General features: G+C 41.1%; 1 protein-coding gene across 1 annotated transcript in view; it reads left to right on the top strand.

Annotated features, from left to right (window-relative positions):
• Positions 1 to 20,379, top strand: part of CLNK (cytokine dependent hematopoietic cell linker) — a 199,678-nt gene that overhangs the window by 115,612 nt on the left and 63,687 nt on the right. The window contains exons 6-8 of the mRNA XM_055384078.2: positions 2,851 to 2,992; positions 4,225 to 4,331; positions 10,527 to 10,572. Coding sequence (XP_055240053.2) covers positions 2,851 to 2,992; positions 4,225 to 4,331; positions 10,527 to 10,572 — 295 coding nt within the window. The remainder of the gene's footprint in view (positions 1 to 2,850; positions 2,993 to 4,224; positions 4,332 to 10,526; positions 10,573 to 20,379) is intronic.

The following is a 20,379-nucleotide window of genomic DNA, read 5'->3' as shown; positions in this document are numbered from 1 at the left end:
CTGTGATAGAGTCACATTTTAACACAATATACAGAGAGTGGTGTCACTTCTTGAGGCCCCACCCTTCACGGTAAAGACCCAAATAATTGCATTTGTTTTCCATTGCTGTCATGTCACATCCCCACAGATTTGGCAGCTTGACCATTTATTATCGCACAGTGGATGCAATCAGAAGTCTGGGCACAGCATGGCTCAACAAGTTCCCCGTTCTGGGTCTCACAGGACTGAAAGCAACATGCTGGCAGGACTGCGTTCTCCTCCAGGGGCTCTGAAGAGGGACTTGCTTCCAGATTCTTTCGGGTTGTTTCATAGAATCCAGTTCCTTTCCGTTGTAGGACTGTGGTCCCCATGTCCCTGCTGGCTGGCTGTTGTCAAATCCTTCTACTCTTGGACTCTCTCTAAATTGTCCTTCTGCCAGATCTCTCTTTCTTTCTTGTCTACTTCCTTTCTCTGACTTCCTCTTCTGCTTTTTAAAACAGGTTTTTCTGAGATAAAATCTACCTGCCATTCAATTTATGCATTTTATGAGTACAATTTAATGGTTTTTTTGTATATTCACAGAGTTGCGTAACCATCACTCCAATGAATATATTTTTATCATCTCAAAATGAAACCCAGTTCCCCCTTCCCCCAGACCTTAGCAAATATTAATCTACTCTTTATCTATAGATCCTCGTCTTCTGGACATTTCATATAAACAGAATCATGCAACATTCCATTTTGTATATGACTCCCTTTTTTCGTTTAACGTAATATTATCAAGGCTTATCCATGTTATAGCATATATCAGTACTTTATTCCTTTTCATTGCTGAATAGTATTCCACTGTGTGACTATACAACACTTTATTACCTATGCAGTAGTTCATGGATACTTGGGTTATTTCCACTTTTTTACTATTAAGAAAAATACTGCTATAAACATGTGCTAGTTTTTGTGTGAATGTGGAATTCCTGGATTATATGGTAGCTCTGTGTTTAACCTTTTGAGGAACTGCCAAAGCATTTTCTGCAGCAGCTGTACCCTATTACATTCCCATCAGCAATGCATGAGATCCTCAAATTCTCCACATTCTTGTCAGCCCTGATTATTTTCTGTCTTTTTTTTAATCATCTTGGTGTTGTATGGCTGACATCTCATTGTGCTTTTGAGTTGCATTTTCCTAATGGCTAATGATATTGAGCATCTCTCCATGGGATTATTGATGATCTGCATATCTTCTTTGAAGAAACATCCATTCAGATCCTTTTCCCACTTTAAAATTTGGTTATTTATCCTTAGATCATTGTATTGTAAGAGTTTTTCATATATTCTGGATTTAAGCTCCTTATCAGATACATGATTTGCAAATATTTCCTTCATTCCACAGTTGCCTTTTTATTTTTTGTGGTCTTTTGAAGCACACAAGATTTTCATTTTAATTAAGTCCAATTTATCTATTTATTTTATTGCTTGTGTTTTTTTGTTCTATCTAAGAAATCATTGCCTAAGCCAAGAAATGAAGATTTACTCCAATATTTGAAGGGTTTTATAGTTTTAGCTGTTAAATTTGTATTCAAGGCCCATTTGCATTTAATTTTTGCATATGATATAAAAAAGAAGTTCAGCCTCACTGCCATGCATGTGGATATCCAGTTGTCCTAGGACTATCTGTTGAAAGACTATTCTTTCCACCCATTGAATTGTCTTAGTACACTTCTTAAAAATCAATTAACCCTCAGTGTGAAGGTTTATTTCTGGACTCTCAATTATATTCCAATTATCCGCACATCTATCTTACTACCAATACCACATTGTCTTGATTACTGCATCTGTGTAGTAGCTTTTGAAATAAGTGTTAGTCCTCCAACTTTATCTTTTTTTTTTTTACCCAAGATTGTTTTGGCTATTCTTGGTTCTTCTTATTTTCTTAAGAATTTTAGGATTATGTTGTCAATTTCTGCAAAATAAATCAGTATGTTAATTTGCAAAGTATTTCTATTTTAACAAGATTAAGTCTCCCAACCCATGATCATTAGTCATCTTTCCATTTATTTAGGTCCTCTGAAATTACTATCAACAGTGTTTTTGCAGTTTTCAGTGTACAAATTTTGCACTTCTTTTGTTAAATGTATTTCCATATATTTTATTCTCCTTGATGCTATTGCTAATATAATCGTTTTCTTTTTTAAAACATTTTTGTACAGATGAGGTCTCACTCTGTTGCCCAGGCTGTTCTCAAACTCCTAGCCTCCAGCAATCCTCCTACCTCAGCCTCCCAAAGCGCTGGGATTACAAGCATGAGCCACTGCACCTAGCCAATTTTCTTAATTTCTATTTTCAATTTGTTATTACTAATTTATAGAAATATAAATTGTCATTACTAGCATATAGAAATACAACTGAATTTGGTATATTAGTCCTGTATCCTGACACCTTGAGGAATTATTTATTAGTTCTAATAATTTTTTAGTGAATTCTTCAAATACAAGATTATCTTATTTGCAAATAAGTCCTCTTTCTGCTTCTGAGGGTTCATGTGATTACATTGGGCCCACCCAGGTAATCCAGGACAATCTGCCTATTTTAAGGTCAGCTGATTAGTGACCTTCATTACATCTGCACTGTCCCTTCACAGCATTACCTAGATTAGTATTGATTGAGTAATCAGAGATGAGAATATTGGGAGATATCTTTAGAATTCTCACTAGCACAAGAATCAAACTTCTATTTAAGATCCCAGACCCTAGATTCTTAAATATTTAACTTGCAGCTAAGAAAGTCTACCCCACTTCTCTAGCCAGCACCGTAGCCTGTCTTTGTCAACATTGTACCTTCCTTTGACTCACTGGAATGTTACCACCTGCTTAGGAAAGAAACTTTGCTGCAGTCCTGGATGGAACAAAAGGCCACAGTGATGATGACTATGATGACCCTGAGCTTCGGATGGAAGAGACATGGCAGCCAATTAAAATTTTACCAGCCCGGCCTATAAAGGAATCTGAATATGCAGGTAACGCTCGGGAGTCTGCCTAAAATAAGAAGATGCATGTACATGCCACCATATTGCACACTATTTAAAGGTGTGGTTTCTGAATTAAACAACCCTAGGTTAATGTCTGCCCCCATGACTTACTAGCTGTGTGACCTTGAGAAAGTCTCTCCAATCCACTTTCTCTTTCTGAAAACAGGGTTCATAATAATAGAAGTTGCCCCAGAGGGCTCTTTTGAAGATTATGTGAATGATGCATGTTGAGTTCTCACCAGAGGACCTGGTACCAAGCCAGAGATCTGTAACTCTCAGCTATTATTATCACGATGCTCTCCTTGAGCCCTAGGAACAATGATGAGCATAACGGAGGGTGGACAAGCAGGGATGCAGCAGCATGGGAAATGTTAAATGAGGTCTGCATAGAGGGGAGTAGAATGAAAAAAAAAAAGACTTTTTAACTTGGTTAATTCATTGTGCAGCCAGCCAGCCTAAGAGCGTCAGCAGGGCATGGCAGCAAAGCTGCAATTGTTAAGAATAAGAGGACCTAATTTCACACCCACCTCTGTCTCTAACTGTGGCACAAAGGGCAGCTTCAGCAAGTTCCTTGAGATAAAGCACCCTATTGTAAGGGGAAAGAGGAAGCATTCACAATTTCTGAGGGCCTGAACCACTAAAGTGAATCTATAGAAGTGTATTTGGAGAAAGTCATCTTGTAAATGATGATGACTTTTCTTGTTCATTCATTCAGTAAGCATTCATTGAGCATCTACTATGTGCCAGTTTCCATGTTGGGATTGATTGGGGGACACAAAGACAAACAATGCAGGATCCATACCCTCAGGAAGGTGCAATCTAGTGGCAGAAACCGGCAGCTCAACCAGTGAATGTGATAGAATATGCTAAGTGTGTAATATAGAAAGGAGAGCTGGCATGGGGTGTGACTGGGTGGGATCTAGTAAGATTTTTAAAGGGAATGGCATAGCCAAAATTTTGTAAGATTTATAGAATTTCTAAGGTGAATGAGAAAATGAAGAATGTTCGGGTTCAAACTTTGGCATTTTTTTGTGTGCACTGAGATGAGCAATTTCTCCTCTTCATACGTCAGTCTCCTACTCTGTTAAATGAAAGCAGAATTGCTTGCTCTTACTTACATTGTAATGATCCAATGAGTTTGTAGATGTGCAGATACTTTGTAAATTGTGATGTGCTGAGTCCACGTAAGGTATGACTTTCATATTTTTCTGTTTGCACAGATACACGCTATTTCAAGGTTGCAATGGACACTCCCCTTCCGTTAGACACCAGGACCTCTATCTCCACTGGACAGCAGACCTGGAACACACAGACGAGGTTGGGAAGAGTGAGTAAAGACTGGACATTGTGACACAAACATGTGTAGGGCTCTTCCCAACCAGCTAGAAACTGCCCCATCTCCTGTCCTCCAGGCCATCTTATTAGGGAAAGAGCAGGTCAAGCTCATTGAGGTGGACGGGAGGTGACTCTTATGACTGGTAGCATCATGGCCCTACCTCTAGAAAGAAGGAGAATTCAGATGTGTGGAAGATTGTGAGCCAGAGAGCATGCTAAGGACTTTGACATGCATCTCATCTAATGCTCATCACGTTCTCCAGAGAAAGAACATGAACTCAAATCTTTCTGGTCATAATATAAGATTTTGCCCAGAGTCTCAGCCCAACGTGGTAAATTATGAGCTGGGAGGTAATAAGTAAGTCACGAAACCTCTCTAAGCCTTCTTGTAACTTTATCTACCAAAGAGGGAAAAGCAGAAAATCCTACCATGCTTATTTCAAAATGCTGTTTGGAAGCTACAAAAGATAATTTTGCACCACTGCACTCCAGCCTGGGTGACAGAGTGGGACTCCGTCTCAAAAAAAAAAAAAAAAAAAATCTAGTAAATGCAAATGCCCTAAATGCATACATAGAATTTTATTTTTAATAAAACATTTGCTAACACTTAATTTTCTTAATCCAGGAAGGCATAAAATACAAATGATCGCCCCCTGGGATTGCAGTTATTGGTCATAACATTTTGGTGCACTTCATTATCAGTATTTTGTTTTCTTTTCTTTTCTTCTTTCGAGATGGAGTTTTGCTCTGTTGCCCAGGCTGGAGTGCAATGGCACAAACTCAGTTCACTGCAACCTCCGCCTCCCAGGTTCAAGTGGTTCTCCTGCTTCGGCCTTCTGAATAGCTGGGATTACAGATGCATGTCACCATGCCCGGCTAATTTTTGTATTTTTAGTAGAGACGGGATTTCACCATGTTGGTTAGGCTGGTCCCAAAATCCTGACCCTGTGATCCACCCACCTTAGCCTCCCAAAGTGCTGGGATTATGGGCATGAGCCACCGCGCCGGGCCATTGTCAGTATTTTCTATGCAGATATCTGTCAAACAGGGGAAGCCTCATTGTTTAGTATATACCTGCTTTATTTTTCTTCTCACATTAAGTTCTGGTATAAAACAATTTCTCATGTGATAAACAAGCATTCATAAGTATAATTTTTGTAGACAAAGCATAACCCACTATGGGATTTTCAATTATTTTACTAAACCATTGAGTGAAGACATTTTAAAGGCTTTCAGTATGTATCGTAAAATTTCCTTTCTAAAAAATTGTTTCCATTTACCATCCCAGAAACTCTGTATAGGAATGTCCACCCCTTAGAAATATCACCAAAACTGGCTATTACTTTTTCAGTTGTATTTTTTAAAAAGGGATTTCACTATTCTTTTTTAGTTTGCACCACAGTTATTAGTGAGTATTAACCTGCTTTTGAATATTCCTCACATATTTTATATTCATTGTCTGTTTAACTTGAGGGCTTCTGTTAATTTGGACAGAAAAATGAAACTACAAATCTTATCAAGCAACACCGACCATTTACACAGAAGATATCTGATAGAGACTGAAGGAGCAAGATGAGTGATGAAAAATCAAACACTTCCTTTTTACACGGGCACAGCAATGATTGAAGCTAAACACTTCAATCATTCACTCAACAAATTCATTCAAGAACTATGTCATCGGTGCCTGCTAGGATGAGACACAATTATAGACTCTAAAGACATATCCGTGAAACACCAATTCCCTGTGCTTATGAAACATATATGCTAATGGTAGGAGACCAGTGATAAATAAATGCACAATAGACAGACAATAGATAAGCAAGTGTACTTTGAAAAATAATGATAATGCAGGACAAGGAAGGTCAAGGAAAAAAATTCTCAGTAGAGATCAAACTGAAAGAATGAATGATATTTAATCCTTAAAACATTCTTGTTGCCGGACGTGGGGGCTCATGCCTGTAATCTCAGCACTTTGGGAGTCTGAAGTAGGCAGATTACAAGGTCAGGAGTTCGAGACCAGCCTGGCCAACATGGTAAAACTCCATCTCTACTAAAAATAGAAAAATTAGCTGGGTGTGGTGGTGGGTGCTTGTAGTCCCAGCTACTCAGGAGGCTGAGGCAAAAGAATTGCTTGAACCCAGGAGTCAGAGGTTGCAGTGGGCCAAGATTGCACCACTGCACTCCAGCCTGGTGACCAAGCGAGACTCCATCTCAAAAACAAAAACAAAAACAAACAAACAAACAAAAATCTCAAAGGATGAACATCATCACTTCCATTTTAATAGCTCCAATTTTATAAGCTCTGTGCCTTTGGGTCTGTTACTCACCCTCTCTGAGCCTTCATGATCTTACCTATAAAATCCATCACTGTTGTAGTAATACATAGAAAACACAGTATTTCTATGTGCTTCCAGCACATAGGCTGAGGTGGGAGGATTATTTGAGCCTGGGAGGTCGAGGCTGCAGTGAGCTGAGATAGCACCACTGCACTTCAGCCTGGGCAACAGAGTGAGACCCTGTCTCAAAAAAAAAAAGAAAGAAAAGAAAAAGAAAAGAAATGAATCTTCAATAAGATCCAAGAAATGCATCTTTGTGCTTCCAGCCTGAAGCACAAAGCAATCAGTCCACAGAGGACATCTCCATGAGGTCAGGTGCTATTTTAGCCCCAACACCTACCATGGTGCCTTTGTAAAAGGTTCTCCATAGATATTGGTTAAATGAATGAAAAATAACAAACTTTCAATCATTTGAACTCAAGCTTTAAAAATAAGTACCTGTTTAGTAGGGAAAGAGACCGAGTCTTTCCCCAGTTCAACTTCTGTTCACAAAAAAGAATTTCTCGGTCTGGCCTTCAAAATTCTTCTATTTTCCTGCTACTATTTGCTGCTATCATCAAGATCTGCATCTAGGGCAGTCCCCCAGGGGCTGTCTGAGAGGGAGGAGAGCATTTCAGGACACTCATCACCAGAGCATAAAGCGTGGCCAGGGAAGGAGAATTCCAGAGAGATTGGACCAGTGGCTGAAGACACAGTTCCGGTCCGGTTATAAAGTAGAGAACGCTGAACTAAAAAAGTTGAGCTGAACTTTCCCTGTAAATGACTGGCAATCCCTTTCCACATAGGTAAGCCTTCATGAATACAATTTTTTTTTTACAAAGAATAATTCTCATTTGATTTTTTAAAAAACAACTATGCCAGGATTTAAGTCTTTATTCTTACACTTTCTATTCCTTCATATCATCTTTGTAGCTTCCTGTTAAAAACAAGTTTCTTCCTTTGGCTAGATCACTTTGCAGGTGGAACTACAATCTCAGCACATTAAGTCAAATGAAATCATGTGAGGAAAAAGGATAGGGCAAGGTGAGCAAAATTTCAGAGGGGAGTTGTCTCATAAATTCAACAAGTGTTTGGCCTCAATTCAGATGAAGAGGGAGTTTTAGCCAGGTGCAGTAGTTCGTGCCTGTAATCCCAACATTTTGGGAGGCCGAGGTAGGTGAATTGCTTGAGCCCAGGAGCTCAGTCGCAGCCTGAGTAACATAGTAACATCTCATCTCTAAAAAAAAATAATAAAAAAAAAAGCTGGTCATGGTGGAGCATGCCTGTAGTCCCAGCTACTCTGGGGGCTGAGGTGGGAGGATCACCTGAGCCTGGGAGGTCAAGGCTGCAGTGAGCCATAATCATGCCACTTCACTCTAGCCTGGATGACAGAAAAAGACCTCGTCTCAGAAAAAAAAAGAGGTGGGGGAGGAGTTTCACATTTGTAATCAATGTTGTAAAAATCAAGTATTTATGGCAAGCAGATTATCTTTTTTATGACAATCTCATTCCTAGGAGTTGATTCTTACTAGTTCTGCACATTTATGTTGAGATTAAACTATCTGTGAAATGTATCTCCAGCCAGACGTGATGGCTCACACTTGTAGTCCCCACGTTTTGGGAGGCCAAGGCAGGGGGATTGCTTGAGCCCAGGAGTTCAAGACCAGCCTGGGTAATATTGTGAAACTCCATCTCTACAAAAAGTACAAAAATTAGCTGGGCATGGTGACACATGCCTGTAGTCCCAGCTACTTGGGAGGCTGAAGTGGGAGGATTGCTTGAGCCCCGGAGGTCAAGGTTGCGGTGAGCTGAAATCGTGCCACTGCATTCCAGCCTGGGTGACAGAGTGAACTCCAGCCGGAGCGACAGAGTGAGACCCTGTCTCAAAGAAAATAAAAAGAAAGAAAAAAAGAAATGGATCTTCAATAATTTTTACAAAGGCCAATTCTTGTCTAGACCCCTTAGGTGGGTCTTGACAACTGTCTTGCCCTAAACCACTGCCCATCCTTCTATTTATTGAGCATGTACTGTGTACCAAGCTCTGTGCTTAGCAATGGGGGTAGAAAGGTGAGCCAGTGCCCATAGTCTAAGGGAGGAGGCAGTGACCCAGATGGGCAGTTTCCATGTTCTAGGAATTGGTCAGATGGAGGTAAGCACAGGGTGCAAACGCACACAGACCTGCATCTCCAAGCGTAGCCAGTGCCATTGGAGGGGTCTGATGAAGGAAGCCATATGATGCAGTCTTCCACAACTGGCACATGTTTCATTGTGATCAGTGGTTCTCCATGGAAAGTTTTTGCCCCCCAGGGGACTTTTGACAAAGTCTGGTGACATTTTTGGTTGTCACAGCTGAGTTCTACTGACATCTAGTAGGTAGAAGACAGAGATGTTACTAAGCATCCTACAAGGCACAAGAATTTTCCAACCCCAAATCTCAATTCTCAGTAGTACCCAAAATGAAAAATCTGTTACAATGTACCTGTGAATCCAAGCTGGTATTTTTCTTTGTTCCCTCATAATCTAGCATTGCCACAGACACATTAGTAGGTACTAGTAAATATTTATTTGACAGAAGTTGGGAATTGCCCCAGGGGAGGGACAGGAAATATTCCTGGGCCGGGGAATCCTGTACTAATTCTGCTGCTTGTGACTACTTGGAGCCCCATCCTAAGACCCTGAGATTGCAAATCCCACCTAAGATGGAGACAACGGGAACCTCTCCTGCCTCCATGACCACGCTAGCAATGCAGCGTGGGGCATGAGCATTGAGGGAGACTCCCTCTGTGGGGCAGGCACGCAGGGAAGATTAAAAGATGAGCATGCACAAGAACATTGAAAAAACCCTCCGGCACCCCAGTCCCCACAAGGTAACCCTGGAGAAATTGAAAGCTGATGGTGTAATGAAGAAGTCAATAGCCACGATAAAAAAAAAATAATCCAACCAACACTCAACCCCTAATTAGATATAACCAAAAGAAGAAGGGCCACGCCCTTTCCAGGCATAAATACTGTGGTTCAATGTTCCACAGACGATAAGAGGTAACGGGGGATTCAATGATCCCCTGACCCACCATGCCCAACTCAACCTGGTGCCAATAAAGACTAATACTAAGACCCTAATATTAACCTAGGCTTAAAGGTTTTCAAAGATGTAGGGACCCCTTTATGATCTTCATCTTCTTCACCCTTATGTCTTCCAGTTGTGTACCCCTTAATAGTTCACTAATGTCTTTAATAATATTAATAGTGATACATGAATTCAGTGCGGTTAGCGACACCTGTGTTCTCGGCACAGTGCTTGTGTTCCGTGTTGTCCTCCCGTCCTCAAAAGGTATCAGTGCTTTTGTTACCTCCATTTCACAGATAAGGAAACTAAGCCTCAGGAAACTGAGGCTAAGTAATTTGTCATATTCTCACAGTCAGCACGAGCTGGAGGTGGAATCCTAAACCAGGCCTTCCCACGAGGCCATACCCTGACCTGCTTGCCTCATTGCTTTCATGTACCTGATCCCATAGATTGATCTTCATGTTAACTCAGGGACATGAATGATGAGCATTTTTCCTATGATAAAGATGAAAAATCTGAAGTTAATAATATACTCAATGTATTTTCCAAAGCCAGCAATAGAGGCAGGATTAGTTCTCAATCCCATGTGTTTTTATACCAAACACCACTCAAGCCACTGCACCCTTCATTGGCAGAGGTGCATGTATTTATACATGTTTGTTGACAGCCAACCATACATTGAAAACCGGAGAGCCCAGGGACTTATGGCTTTATCCTTGGGAACCTAACCACAGAGAGTGTCAAGACATCAGATAGTGTCATAGTCACAACTGAAGAGATAATGGTGCCTCATTGTCTTGTACAGGTGGACAAACCCATTTCCAAGGACATCAGAAGCCAAAACATTAAAGGTAAAGTCATGTTAATCGAAGTTTAAAGTGTAAGTATGAAAACATCTATTTTGCTTCTAAGATCCTCTCGCATTATTGTTTGTGGTCATGGGTGATCTTACACAAGGTGATCTATTGAATTACACTTCAGGAAATAACTATCTAATTTTAGACAGAGTCTCACATACTTTATGCCTATTTATTGCCTTACCTTATTGATGAAGAAATTGATTGTAAAAATTCATATTCTTTGTTGTGCAATTTTGGAAATGAATTATTTTGAAACATATGGATTGCATTAAATATATAATCATGTTATCTCTCTAAGCATACCCCCAGAAAAGCCACAAGATAGAAATCTAATTTTAAAACATTGATTAATTAATATGAAAACAGATTTTAAGGCTTTAGGCAAAACAACTCAATTTGAAGACGAAAATACGGGTACGAGCCTAAAAGCAAATAATCAATTTCAGTAGTGCTAGAAGCATAAATGGAAGATAAGCCCAAGACATTTAATGGTATTGTATCCATTATAGCTTCTCTCATCATTTTCCCCCGTGCCCCTATCTCCTCTTACAATGCTTGACTGGAAAAGATGACAATGCCAAGATTCACTTTGCCCAATAAATGAAACACATCAAATTCACCTTTCATGTGTCTAATGCTATCATCTATAATGTATTACTAGCGCCATCTTTTCTTTAATGGGAAAGTGTACCAGTTAGAGTCCCAACAGGGAATAGACAGCACACTCAAATTAGGATAATTTAAGGAAATTTATGGCAAAGAAACTACTTACCAGGTGAGTGTGGTATAGGGGGAAGAACAAAGAATGGCGCAAGAACCATGGCTGACAGCAGCGGGGCTGGCCCTACCCCTAGATGCAGAGGGATGAGGGGACAGTTACTGAAAACTACAAGGAGCACACCGCCTGGAGAGGAGCAGTGATCACTGGCCCCAGGACACCACCAGCCCAGGCAGACTTCTTGGGGAGGGGACCAAGGGAGTAAACACCCCATCTCTCTCTCCAACCTCCCTGTGACCTCCTGTTGGGGCTTCCCAATGGCTAAACCTAACTAGAAATGAGAGGATAGGGCAGTCCCTGTGTGACCCTACTGGTCAGTGTCCCCAGGCAGAGAGCAGGGTAGAGAAGGGTGAAGGTGGAGGGAGGTTCTGGAGGGCAAATGGAAGACACTCACAGCAGGAAGTGCCAGCGCAGTGAAAAGGGGACGGAGAGTAGCCAAAACCTAAGGCACACTGCCTGGCTGTGTGACCTTAAGTAAGACCCTTAACCTGAGTTCTCCATTTATTTATTTATTTATTTATTTATTTATTTATTTATTTATTTATTTATTTTGAGACAGAGTCTCGCTCTGTTGCCCAGGCTGGAGTGCAGTGGCGTGATCTTGGCTCACTGCAACCTCCGCCTCCCTGTCTCAAGCAATTCTCCTGCCTCAGCTTCCTGAGTAGCTGGGATTACAGATGCATTCCACCATGCCTAGCTAATTTTTGTATTTTTAGTAGAGACGGGGTTTCACCATGTTGGTCAGGCTGGTCGCGAATTCCTGACCTCGTGATCTGCCCACCTCGGCCTCCCAAAGTGCTGGGATTAACAGCTGTGAGCCACCACACTTGGCCCTTCTCCTTTTCTTTAACCAGCACATCAATTCACCACCTGGTGAGTTATGTAGAGAAAGTATTTTCACTCCTCTTAACAGAGAAAGGGATGGGAAGCATTGAGGGATCACAGACCAGACCACAATCATCTGTTACAAAAATGGCCTCAGTCATAATAATATGCTTTGTAGGCACTCATGAAGAAATGAGTCCTGGAGAGAAATCAGATGAGAAATGAACTTCATAATTGCCATCTGATTTATAGTTCACTATGGGCATCCACTCTCACTTCTTTGGCTGCAGAAATTTCTTTGACCATTATTCCACATATCAGTATGTCTGTTTTCCTCTCTATCTGTATGTTTATCTACCCTTTGCCTCAGTTCACAAAGATATTAGTTAATAAAAACTTGAACAATAAAATAGAAGAAAATCTACATAGATGACATAATTAAAATAAAGACAAAATGTAAGATCCTTAGGCACACATCACTAAATTCTATAATTAAACTGTTATTTTGCCTCTGAGCTACCTGGTAGTCTAAGCAAAAAGGGAATCAAGCTTCCTTGTGTGGTATGAATTTCCCATTACAAGAAACAAACTGGTTCCTCAGAGACAGCAAGAAAAACCCATCTTTTAGGATTAAGTTAGTGCTCCGTTTTGTAGTGAATGTTGGCTGATATATGGGTCCCATGACTACAAAAATACGAGCGTTTTGTAAAGCAGACTCCAGTGTAAACTGAGGCCACAACTGCAAAGAGGACTTCAGTGAAAGCAAGGCTCAGAGAGGTTGAGGCTTTTGGGGGTGGGGCAGGTTGTATAGAAGACTTCTCCAATAAGATTTGTTTTCTTTACATCATCCTTTTCTACATTTCCATAATTGATGGCTCCCCATTACCATCCAGAGCTCTAAGGTACCATATCTAGAACAAGGCTGGAAGGGGGGAAATTAATATGAATGCCCCCCCATTTTAGGATCAGGCATCTTGCTTAAAAATGCTTGCATGATTTATGTGTTTATTACAAAATTCTGTATTTTTGATGCAAACACATTCTCAGATAATTTATTCACTCTCACAAAAATGTCATAGAAAAAACATATCGGTTGGTTCAGTAATGGCAGAATTTTATGGTGATATTTTTCATCAAGTTGAGCAGTTATAGATTTATGTTAATGTACATTTTATGTCATTTTTCTTGCAATCATATTCTTACATTATCTGTAAACTGTCAGATGTCAAGAACTTATCTTCCCTAAAGCTTGACTTTTTGTTTTTCATTCCTAAAAATAGGTAAAAATTTATTTGGAGGCAAAGTATTTACAATACAAGTTGTGTGTGACAAACCACTAGCATTAACTATAGATCTAGAAGAAATAATCTTATTTTCAGATAGGAATAGCTATAATTTTCAAATACAGCGTGGTTTATTTTTCTAGAGAAACCAAAGCTGAGAATAAAGGAAGCTAAATTGCATTTTCTCTTTGCCGTAGATGTGAGCCAAACACAAACTCTAAGCCAATTTCCTTTGAGGTGACAAGCATACCATATACAAGAATGAAATTATAAAGAAATACAATAAGCCTCCAAGAAAAGAAAAAAAAAGAGAGAATTATGCATAGGCTAGTGAACATGTATATCCAGAAACACGAGCTGATTGAAAAGAAGCAAAGTAGAATTCCACAAAATGCCATCAAAAGACCTTTATACTAGTTTGCTTTTAGACGAGTTTAGATGCTGAAGAAATTAGAATCAGAAATGAGTTTAATCTGGGTCAATTCCCTCATTTTACATAAGGAAGGGAAGTGGCTTGCTCAAGGCCATCAGCAAGTAGTCACAAGACCAGAGCCAAGGTTTATTCCACTATGGTAATGTTGCCAGGGTTTTCTGTGTTTGCTAGTGTATAAAATGTATTCTCCCTCTCATTCCGTAACGAACATCCCATTCATCCAGACTATACAAAGCGCAGTGCCAGAGTGAATTGATAGATGATACTGCTCCCTAGTGGCAGAACTTGGCAACACACAACATTGCAATAATGATGAGATTCGTTATCTTCTATCCTTTGCAGAAAAAACACGCCTGAGGTTGCAGAATTGATCAGAAATAAATGTAATATTATTCCTCTACCATTTTAGATGTAAATGTGTTTCAGCCACAACCCATGGCTCAAAAGCAACAGAGACATTGATATAATGCTCATTCAAAGTTAACGTTATTAACTTCATGAAATCACTCATTAATTGAACTACAGAACAGTATTTTTTCTCACTACCAAACAAGAAAAATAAAAGGCCTCAGAGAAAAGGAAAGGAATATGTAACTGTTTGATGTAACAAATTTATTTTCTGATACAGAAATATGAAGTAGCCAGAAACAAGAGACTGAAAAACAAGGTATTTAATAAAAGAAGCTCCAGAAAATTTATATCCCCCAAATAATAATTCCCTAATGAAGTTTCAGTTCCCCATAGAATTGCAATGTACAAGAACTGCCTTTTACATAAGCAAAGTACGGCCTTCCCCATGAAACCATTTCAAAATGACTTGAAATACACGCATAATGAAAAGCACTTTTTCTTTTCCTTGTAATGTTGGGGTGTTCACTGGAATCAACCATCCCAGTTTGCTCTGGATGGAGGGGTTCTTCAGAAGCAGGACATTCTGAGTTAAACACAGAGACATCTGGGGTAAACTGGGACAAGCGGCCTCTATACCTGCATGTCTTACATGCAAGCCAGCAGAATGGAAGAGTTATTTTGTTTATTTGATCAAAAGTTTTAAAATAGCAGAATCTCCATGATCCAGCCCCTCCTTGTAACTGAGGCACAGCATCCCTTACAGATAATTGAGTGGCCCAAGAGCCTCACCACCTTTCCAGGAAGCACACCCTACCTTTAAGCAGCCCCAGCTCTTTACTTTCAGCTAAGTATAAGGAACAGCAATGTCTTCCTACAACTTCCTCCCATTGGTCCTTGCTCTAAGACACAATGAATGAAGCTCTAAGTAGCTCAAAGTACAGTTATCTGAAACTAATTGTGTGAGATGTTGAGAATCATATTAAATAAAAGAGAAGGCCAAGCGCGGTGGCTCACGCCTGTAATCCCAGCATTTCGGGAGGCCGAGGCAGGCGGATCACCTGAGGTTAGGAGCTTCAGACCAGCCTGGCCAACATGGTGACACCCTGTCTCTACTAAAAATACAAAAAATTAGCTGGGCATGATGGTGTGCACATGTAGTCCCAGCTACGGGGGAGGCTGAGGCAGGAGAATTGCTTGAGCCTGGGAGGTGGAGGTTGCAGCGAGCCAAGATTGCGCCACTGCACTCCAGCCTGGGTGACAGAGCAAGACTCTGTATCAGAAAAAAATAAAATAAAATAAATAAATACATGGGAAACTCTGGATGCACTAACTTTGAGAAACACTGAGTTAAACAAAAATAAACAGATCTTTTTACTGACCAAGTTTTTAAGAGCATTGTGGATCTCCAAGAGGGGGATATGGCACGGAGCATTTGTAACTTAAGTGTCCATGGAACCTGCTTTTTCTGGGATCACATTCTTTGGCCCATGCTCCTTAGAACACATTTCAGAAAAGCCTAGATCGACTCATATATTAGTTTCAATTCTAGGTTCACAGTACATTTCCTATTCTGAGTAGTTTCTCGGGTGTTATAAATGATCCATTGTTTGGGGCGGATATTCCTTAATCTGTGAAAGCCACATCTACAGACAGCTTGTGAACGTAAATGCTTCCGCCCCTGCATGCTCCCCCCTCCTCTTCCTGCCAGTCCCTGGGGGAGCGATGAACAGTGATAAGTTTGCCCTCTCTCTTTTCTACTTAGTTTTTCTAATTCCATATCCTACATCACAATGTGAAGAAAAGGTCATTAATAATAAACATGAAATTGGTATAGTAAAAGCTGCTTGTATGGAAGGGACAGAGAAGATTATAATGCAGGATGAAAATGGGCACACATGTAACCGCCCGAGGGGTTCTTCCTGCCCACTGCATAAAGAGAGATCAGGGCACTGCCGTAGAGAAAGAGTTTAATAGACACGAGGCTGGCCACACCACGTGGGAGATGTTCATACACAAATCGTCTCATTCAAAGCCCATAGGTTAGCGGTTTCCAAAGGCAGTTTGCGGGAAGGGATGGGAGGGCAAGTAACAGGTGCTTGCTGCTGATTGATTGGGGTGGAGATGAAATTATAGGGGTTTGAAGCTGTCTTCAAACAGATGAATTACTTCTGGGTGAGGCTACAGGAGAGAGGTTGGCACTAAGGTGGAGGCATTGGGTTTAGGTGGAACCATGGGTGTCAGACACGCATGCAAAAAACTGGGAAAGATATCTCCAAAGGCCGATCTACAATAGTGGTGTTATCTGCAGGAATAACTGGGGAAGTTGCATGTCTTATAACCTCGGGAATAATGGCTGACAATCGTTTATGTCTGCGCCTTAACTGGACTCAGGCTGTTCTTGTCCCCCCAGCCTGATGGCTTGCCATTAGCTTTACAAAAGTGGTTGAGTTTGGGGCAAGTCCTATTATCATTTAAACTATAGCCTGAATGTGTTCCAAAGGTAGCTTTGCCCAATAGCCCAGGAGTAATTAAGGAAAAGATAAGATGGGGAGTGAGTTAGCTTAGCTTACTATTCATATTATAATTCTCGGCCGGGCGTGGTGGCTCACACCTGTAATCTCAACGCTTTGGGAGGCTGAGGTGGGCAGATCAGGAGGTCAGGAGATTGAGACCATCCTGGCTAACACGGTGAAACTCCATCTCTACTAAAAAATAAAAAAGCACAAAAAATTAGCCCAGCATTCTGACGCGCACCTGTAATCCCAGCTACTTGGGAGGATGAGGCAAGAGAATTGCTTGAACCTGGGAGGCAGAGGTTGCAGTGAGCGGACATCATGCCCCTACACTCCAGCCTGGACAACACAGTGAGACTCAGTCTCAAAAAAAAAAAAAAAATTACAATTCTCTCACTGATATAATCTTTGCAAAGGCAGTTTCACATAGAGGGGAAATATAGCTTATTTCATCATAATTCGACCAATAATATTTAGTACCTCGTATGTGCTCAACACTAGGGCTGGCTGTTTAGTTGTTCAATAAGCCCGTAAGCCCCATAATAAGCTCTCTGTTTCTATGTCTATTTCACCAGCCAGACAATGAGTTCCTGAAAGGGAGGGAGCACATCTTATTTACTGACAGTTATGGCACTGCCCGATTGCTGCTGTGATCCTAGGCCACTTTGTTTAAAATGACCTTATGCCTGGGCACTAAGCTGGCACTGAGTCACATGACACCTTAGACCTGGAGAAGCCTGCAATCCGGTGTGTCTAAATATTGTGGGAACTCAAAAAAGTGCATACTTAATTCTGCCTTGCAGGAAGAAGTGTGTCTCCCAGGAAGGCTTCCTAGGACATTTGACTGAGGTATGAGATAGTGTCCTCAGGGGAAGTGATTTGTGATATTCACAAGCAGCTAAGGCCCTCTGCAACAGTTCATGCCTATAATCCCAGTGTGAGTTACCATGCCAGGCTAAGGTGGGTGGATCACCTGAGCTCAGGAGTTCAAGACCAGCCTGGGCAACAAAGTGAAACCCCATCTCTACAAAAAATACAAAAATTAGCTGGGCACAGTGGCACATACCTGTAGTCCCAGATACTCGGGAGGCTGAGGTGAAAGAATAGCTTGAGCCTGGGAGGCAGAGGATGCAGTGGGCTGAGATCACACCACTGCACTCCAGCCTGGGTGACAGAGTGAGACCCTGTCTCAAAAAAAAAAAAAAAAAAAAAATTAAAAAATAAAAGCAGCTAGAAGGTGGTTGTATGAATTGAATGCTGGACTTGATGACAAATAGCCCTGAGTTCACATCCCAGCTTTACTGCTTCCCAAATATGAGGCTTACAACAAGTAACTTCACCTCTCTAAATTTAGGTTTCCATGTGTATAAAATGGAGAAAATAGCACCTACAACCTACAGTATTTGATGTCCTTAAAGGTGAAAATCAACACAAACCTATGGCACAGTTCTTGACACATGGTAGACATTCAGCAAAGGCATGTGGAACTGCACTAGCAATGCCCAAAATTTTTCCTCCCTCCTTTACCCTCTGTCCTTCTCCTGGCACTGGAAAGTTTTCCAGATTCTCTCTCTGAAGGCCGAAACCATCTCATGCTCTATGGAGTTTTTTTCTTTAGCATATACAATACATCATTTAGATGAATGTATAAAAAATAAGCTACATGTCTCAATCACAGAGACCATGGTTTATGAAACATTGTTTTCCTGACAGCAAACACATAGCACCAGATGGGGCACATGGTGGATGTGAAGTGGCCTCCTTGTCTGGGCTGACACCTGTGGTTTGTTGTCTCATGGTGTCTCATGGCCACGAAGATCAAGGATGCAGACACACAAAGAGTGAGGTTAAGAGCAGAAACTGTATAGGCAGAAGAAAGAGAATAGCTCTGCTATGGAGAGGAGCCCCGGAAAAATGGGCTGCTGATCCACAGTGAAATAGGGGGTTTTATAGATGAGCTAGTGGGGAGGCAGTGTGTGATCTACATAGGGCATGAAAAACCAGTTAAGACCAGGTGTGCCACCTACATAGGGTGTGAATCTCTGGCAGCCCCCACCTCAATCTTATTATGCAGGTGGGTTCTCTGCCTGAGCTTTTCCATGCTGCCCATTTCTTTCTTACTGTACACGTGCTAACAAAAAAGGGAGGACGAAGATTACGTGGCAGACATGCCTGGCCCCAAGGTAGCCCTTTTTTATTGGTATAGCTCCAGGCCTCCTCCGACAACCCCTGCCCTGCCCAACCACCACACCCCATGCAAGCTTCCAACTTCCTTATCTATGTTTGCAGCTCGATCTTTCAGGCTGCTCCTTGTTAGAAAAGAAATGATTTCTTGGGCTGCTTTTTTTAGAAGGGAAGTTCTGCTGGGGATTCTTTTGCCCTCGCTATGTGCCTAAATAATTTCTTTCTATTTCCTGTATCAGATGCATAGCAAATATTTGTCAAATTAAATCTGCAATTTAGCCCATTTTAATAGTACATTAGATAAGCATTACCTCTTAGTATGGTGTCCTAGAAGCACCTGGAGATGAGCCTGTGGCCTCAGTCACACATTCCCATTAGGTGGGGGCCTGTAAAGAAGCAAGTCAAGAAGCCTGGGTGACTTCTGGCCCCATCTGTCCCTTTCTGAGTTTAGGCATATCATATTCCTTCACTGGGCCTTAATATCCCATCTGTAGAAACACAATAGAACTCAGTGGTTCAGCATTTTTTTTGTGAATTCATGGATATGATTCATACATACAAATCCAGCCACCCCACTGCCCACATCATCCCCTCCTCTCCCTTCCTCCATTCCCTGAGACACCCAGGTCAGGGGAAAAGATATCTCCCAGGCTTGTTTTGGAAAAATATTTCTATCCCACGTCTCTCACTAACCCCAGCATGAAAGCAGTTGAAGCACATGTTCCTCAGCAAATGCACTTTCCGACCTTCTTTGAGGAGCTGTTAGAGCAGGCAGGTTTCTCCCACATCCTTGGCTTTGCCTAACTTAATCCCTTCCCATTGCAACCTAAACAATGGTTTCAGCAATGTATTGCTGTGATTAATTTCTGAAAGTTTCAGCAGACTTGGAGAGGTTTCTCAAACTGGCCTTGCCAAATATACATTATTAGCCACTTGGAGCATAAGTTGCTCCTTTGGACTCTTCCATAAATAACCATTAGAATACCATATCCTAAAGGTTTGCTTTCATAAATCATAAAGCTCTTAGACACAATAAATTTTTTGATTGAGACCAAGTTTATCCAATTTTTCCCAAGTCTGCGTCTCTAATTACAGAACATTATACTTAAGTTTTATTTCTGATTGTATTTCATAGTTATTTCTGATTGTATTTCATAGTATTATTGCATGATTGTATTTCATAGTTAAAGGGTATTACAGGAGGGGGTGGTGGCTCATGCCTGTAACCCCAGCACTTTTGGAGGCTGAGGCCAGTGGATCACTTGAGCCCAGGAGTTCGAGACAACTCAGGAGCCTGGGCAACATGGTAAAACCCCATCTCTACTAAAAAGAAAATATATATACAAAAAAATTACCCAGGCATGGTGGTGCACACCTGTAATCCCAGCTACTTGGGAGACTGAGGCAGGAAAATCGCTGGAACCAAGGAGG

This window comes from Gorilla gorilla, chromosome 3 (genome assembly GCF_029281585.2).
Source record: "Gorilla gorilla gorilla isolate KB3781 chromosome 3, NHGRI_mGorGor1-v2.1_pri, whole genome shotgun sequence".
NCBI classification, from domain to species: domain Eukaryota; kingdom Metazoa; phylum Chordata; class Mammalia; order Primates; family Hominidae; genus Gorilla; species Gorilla gorilla.
Note: the sequence above shows the minus strand (reverse complement) of the source record. Positions and strands in the feature narration are given on the sequence as shown.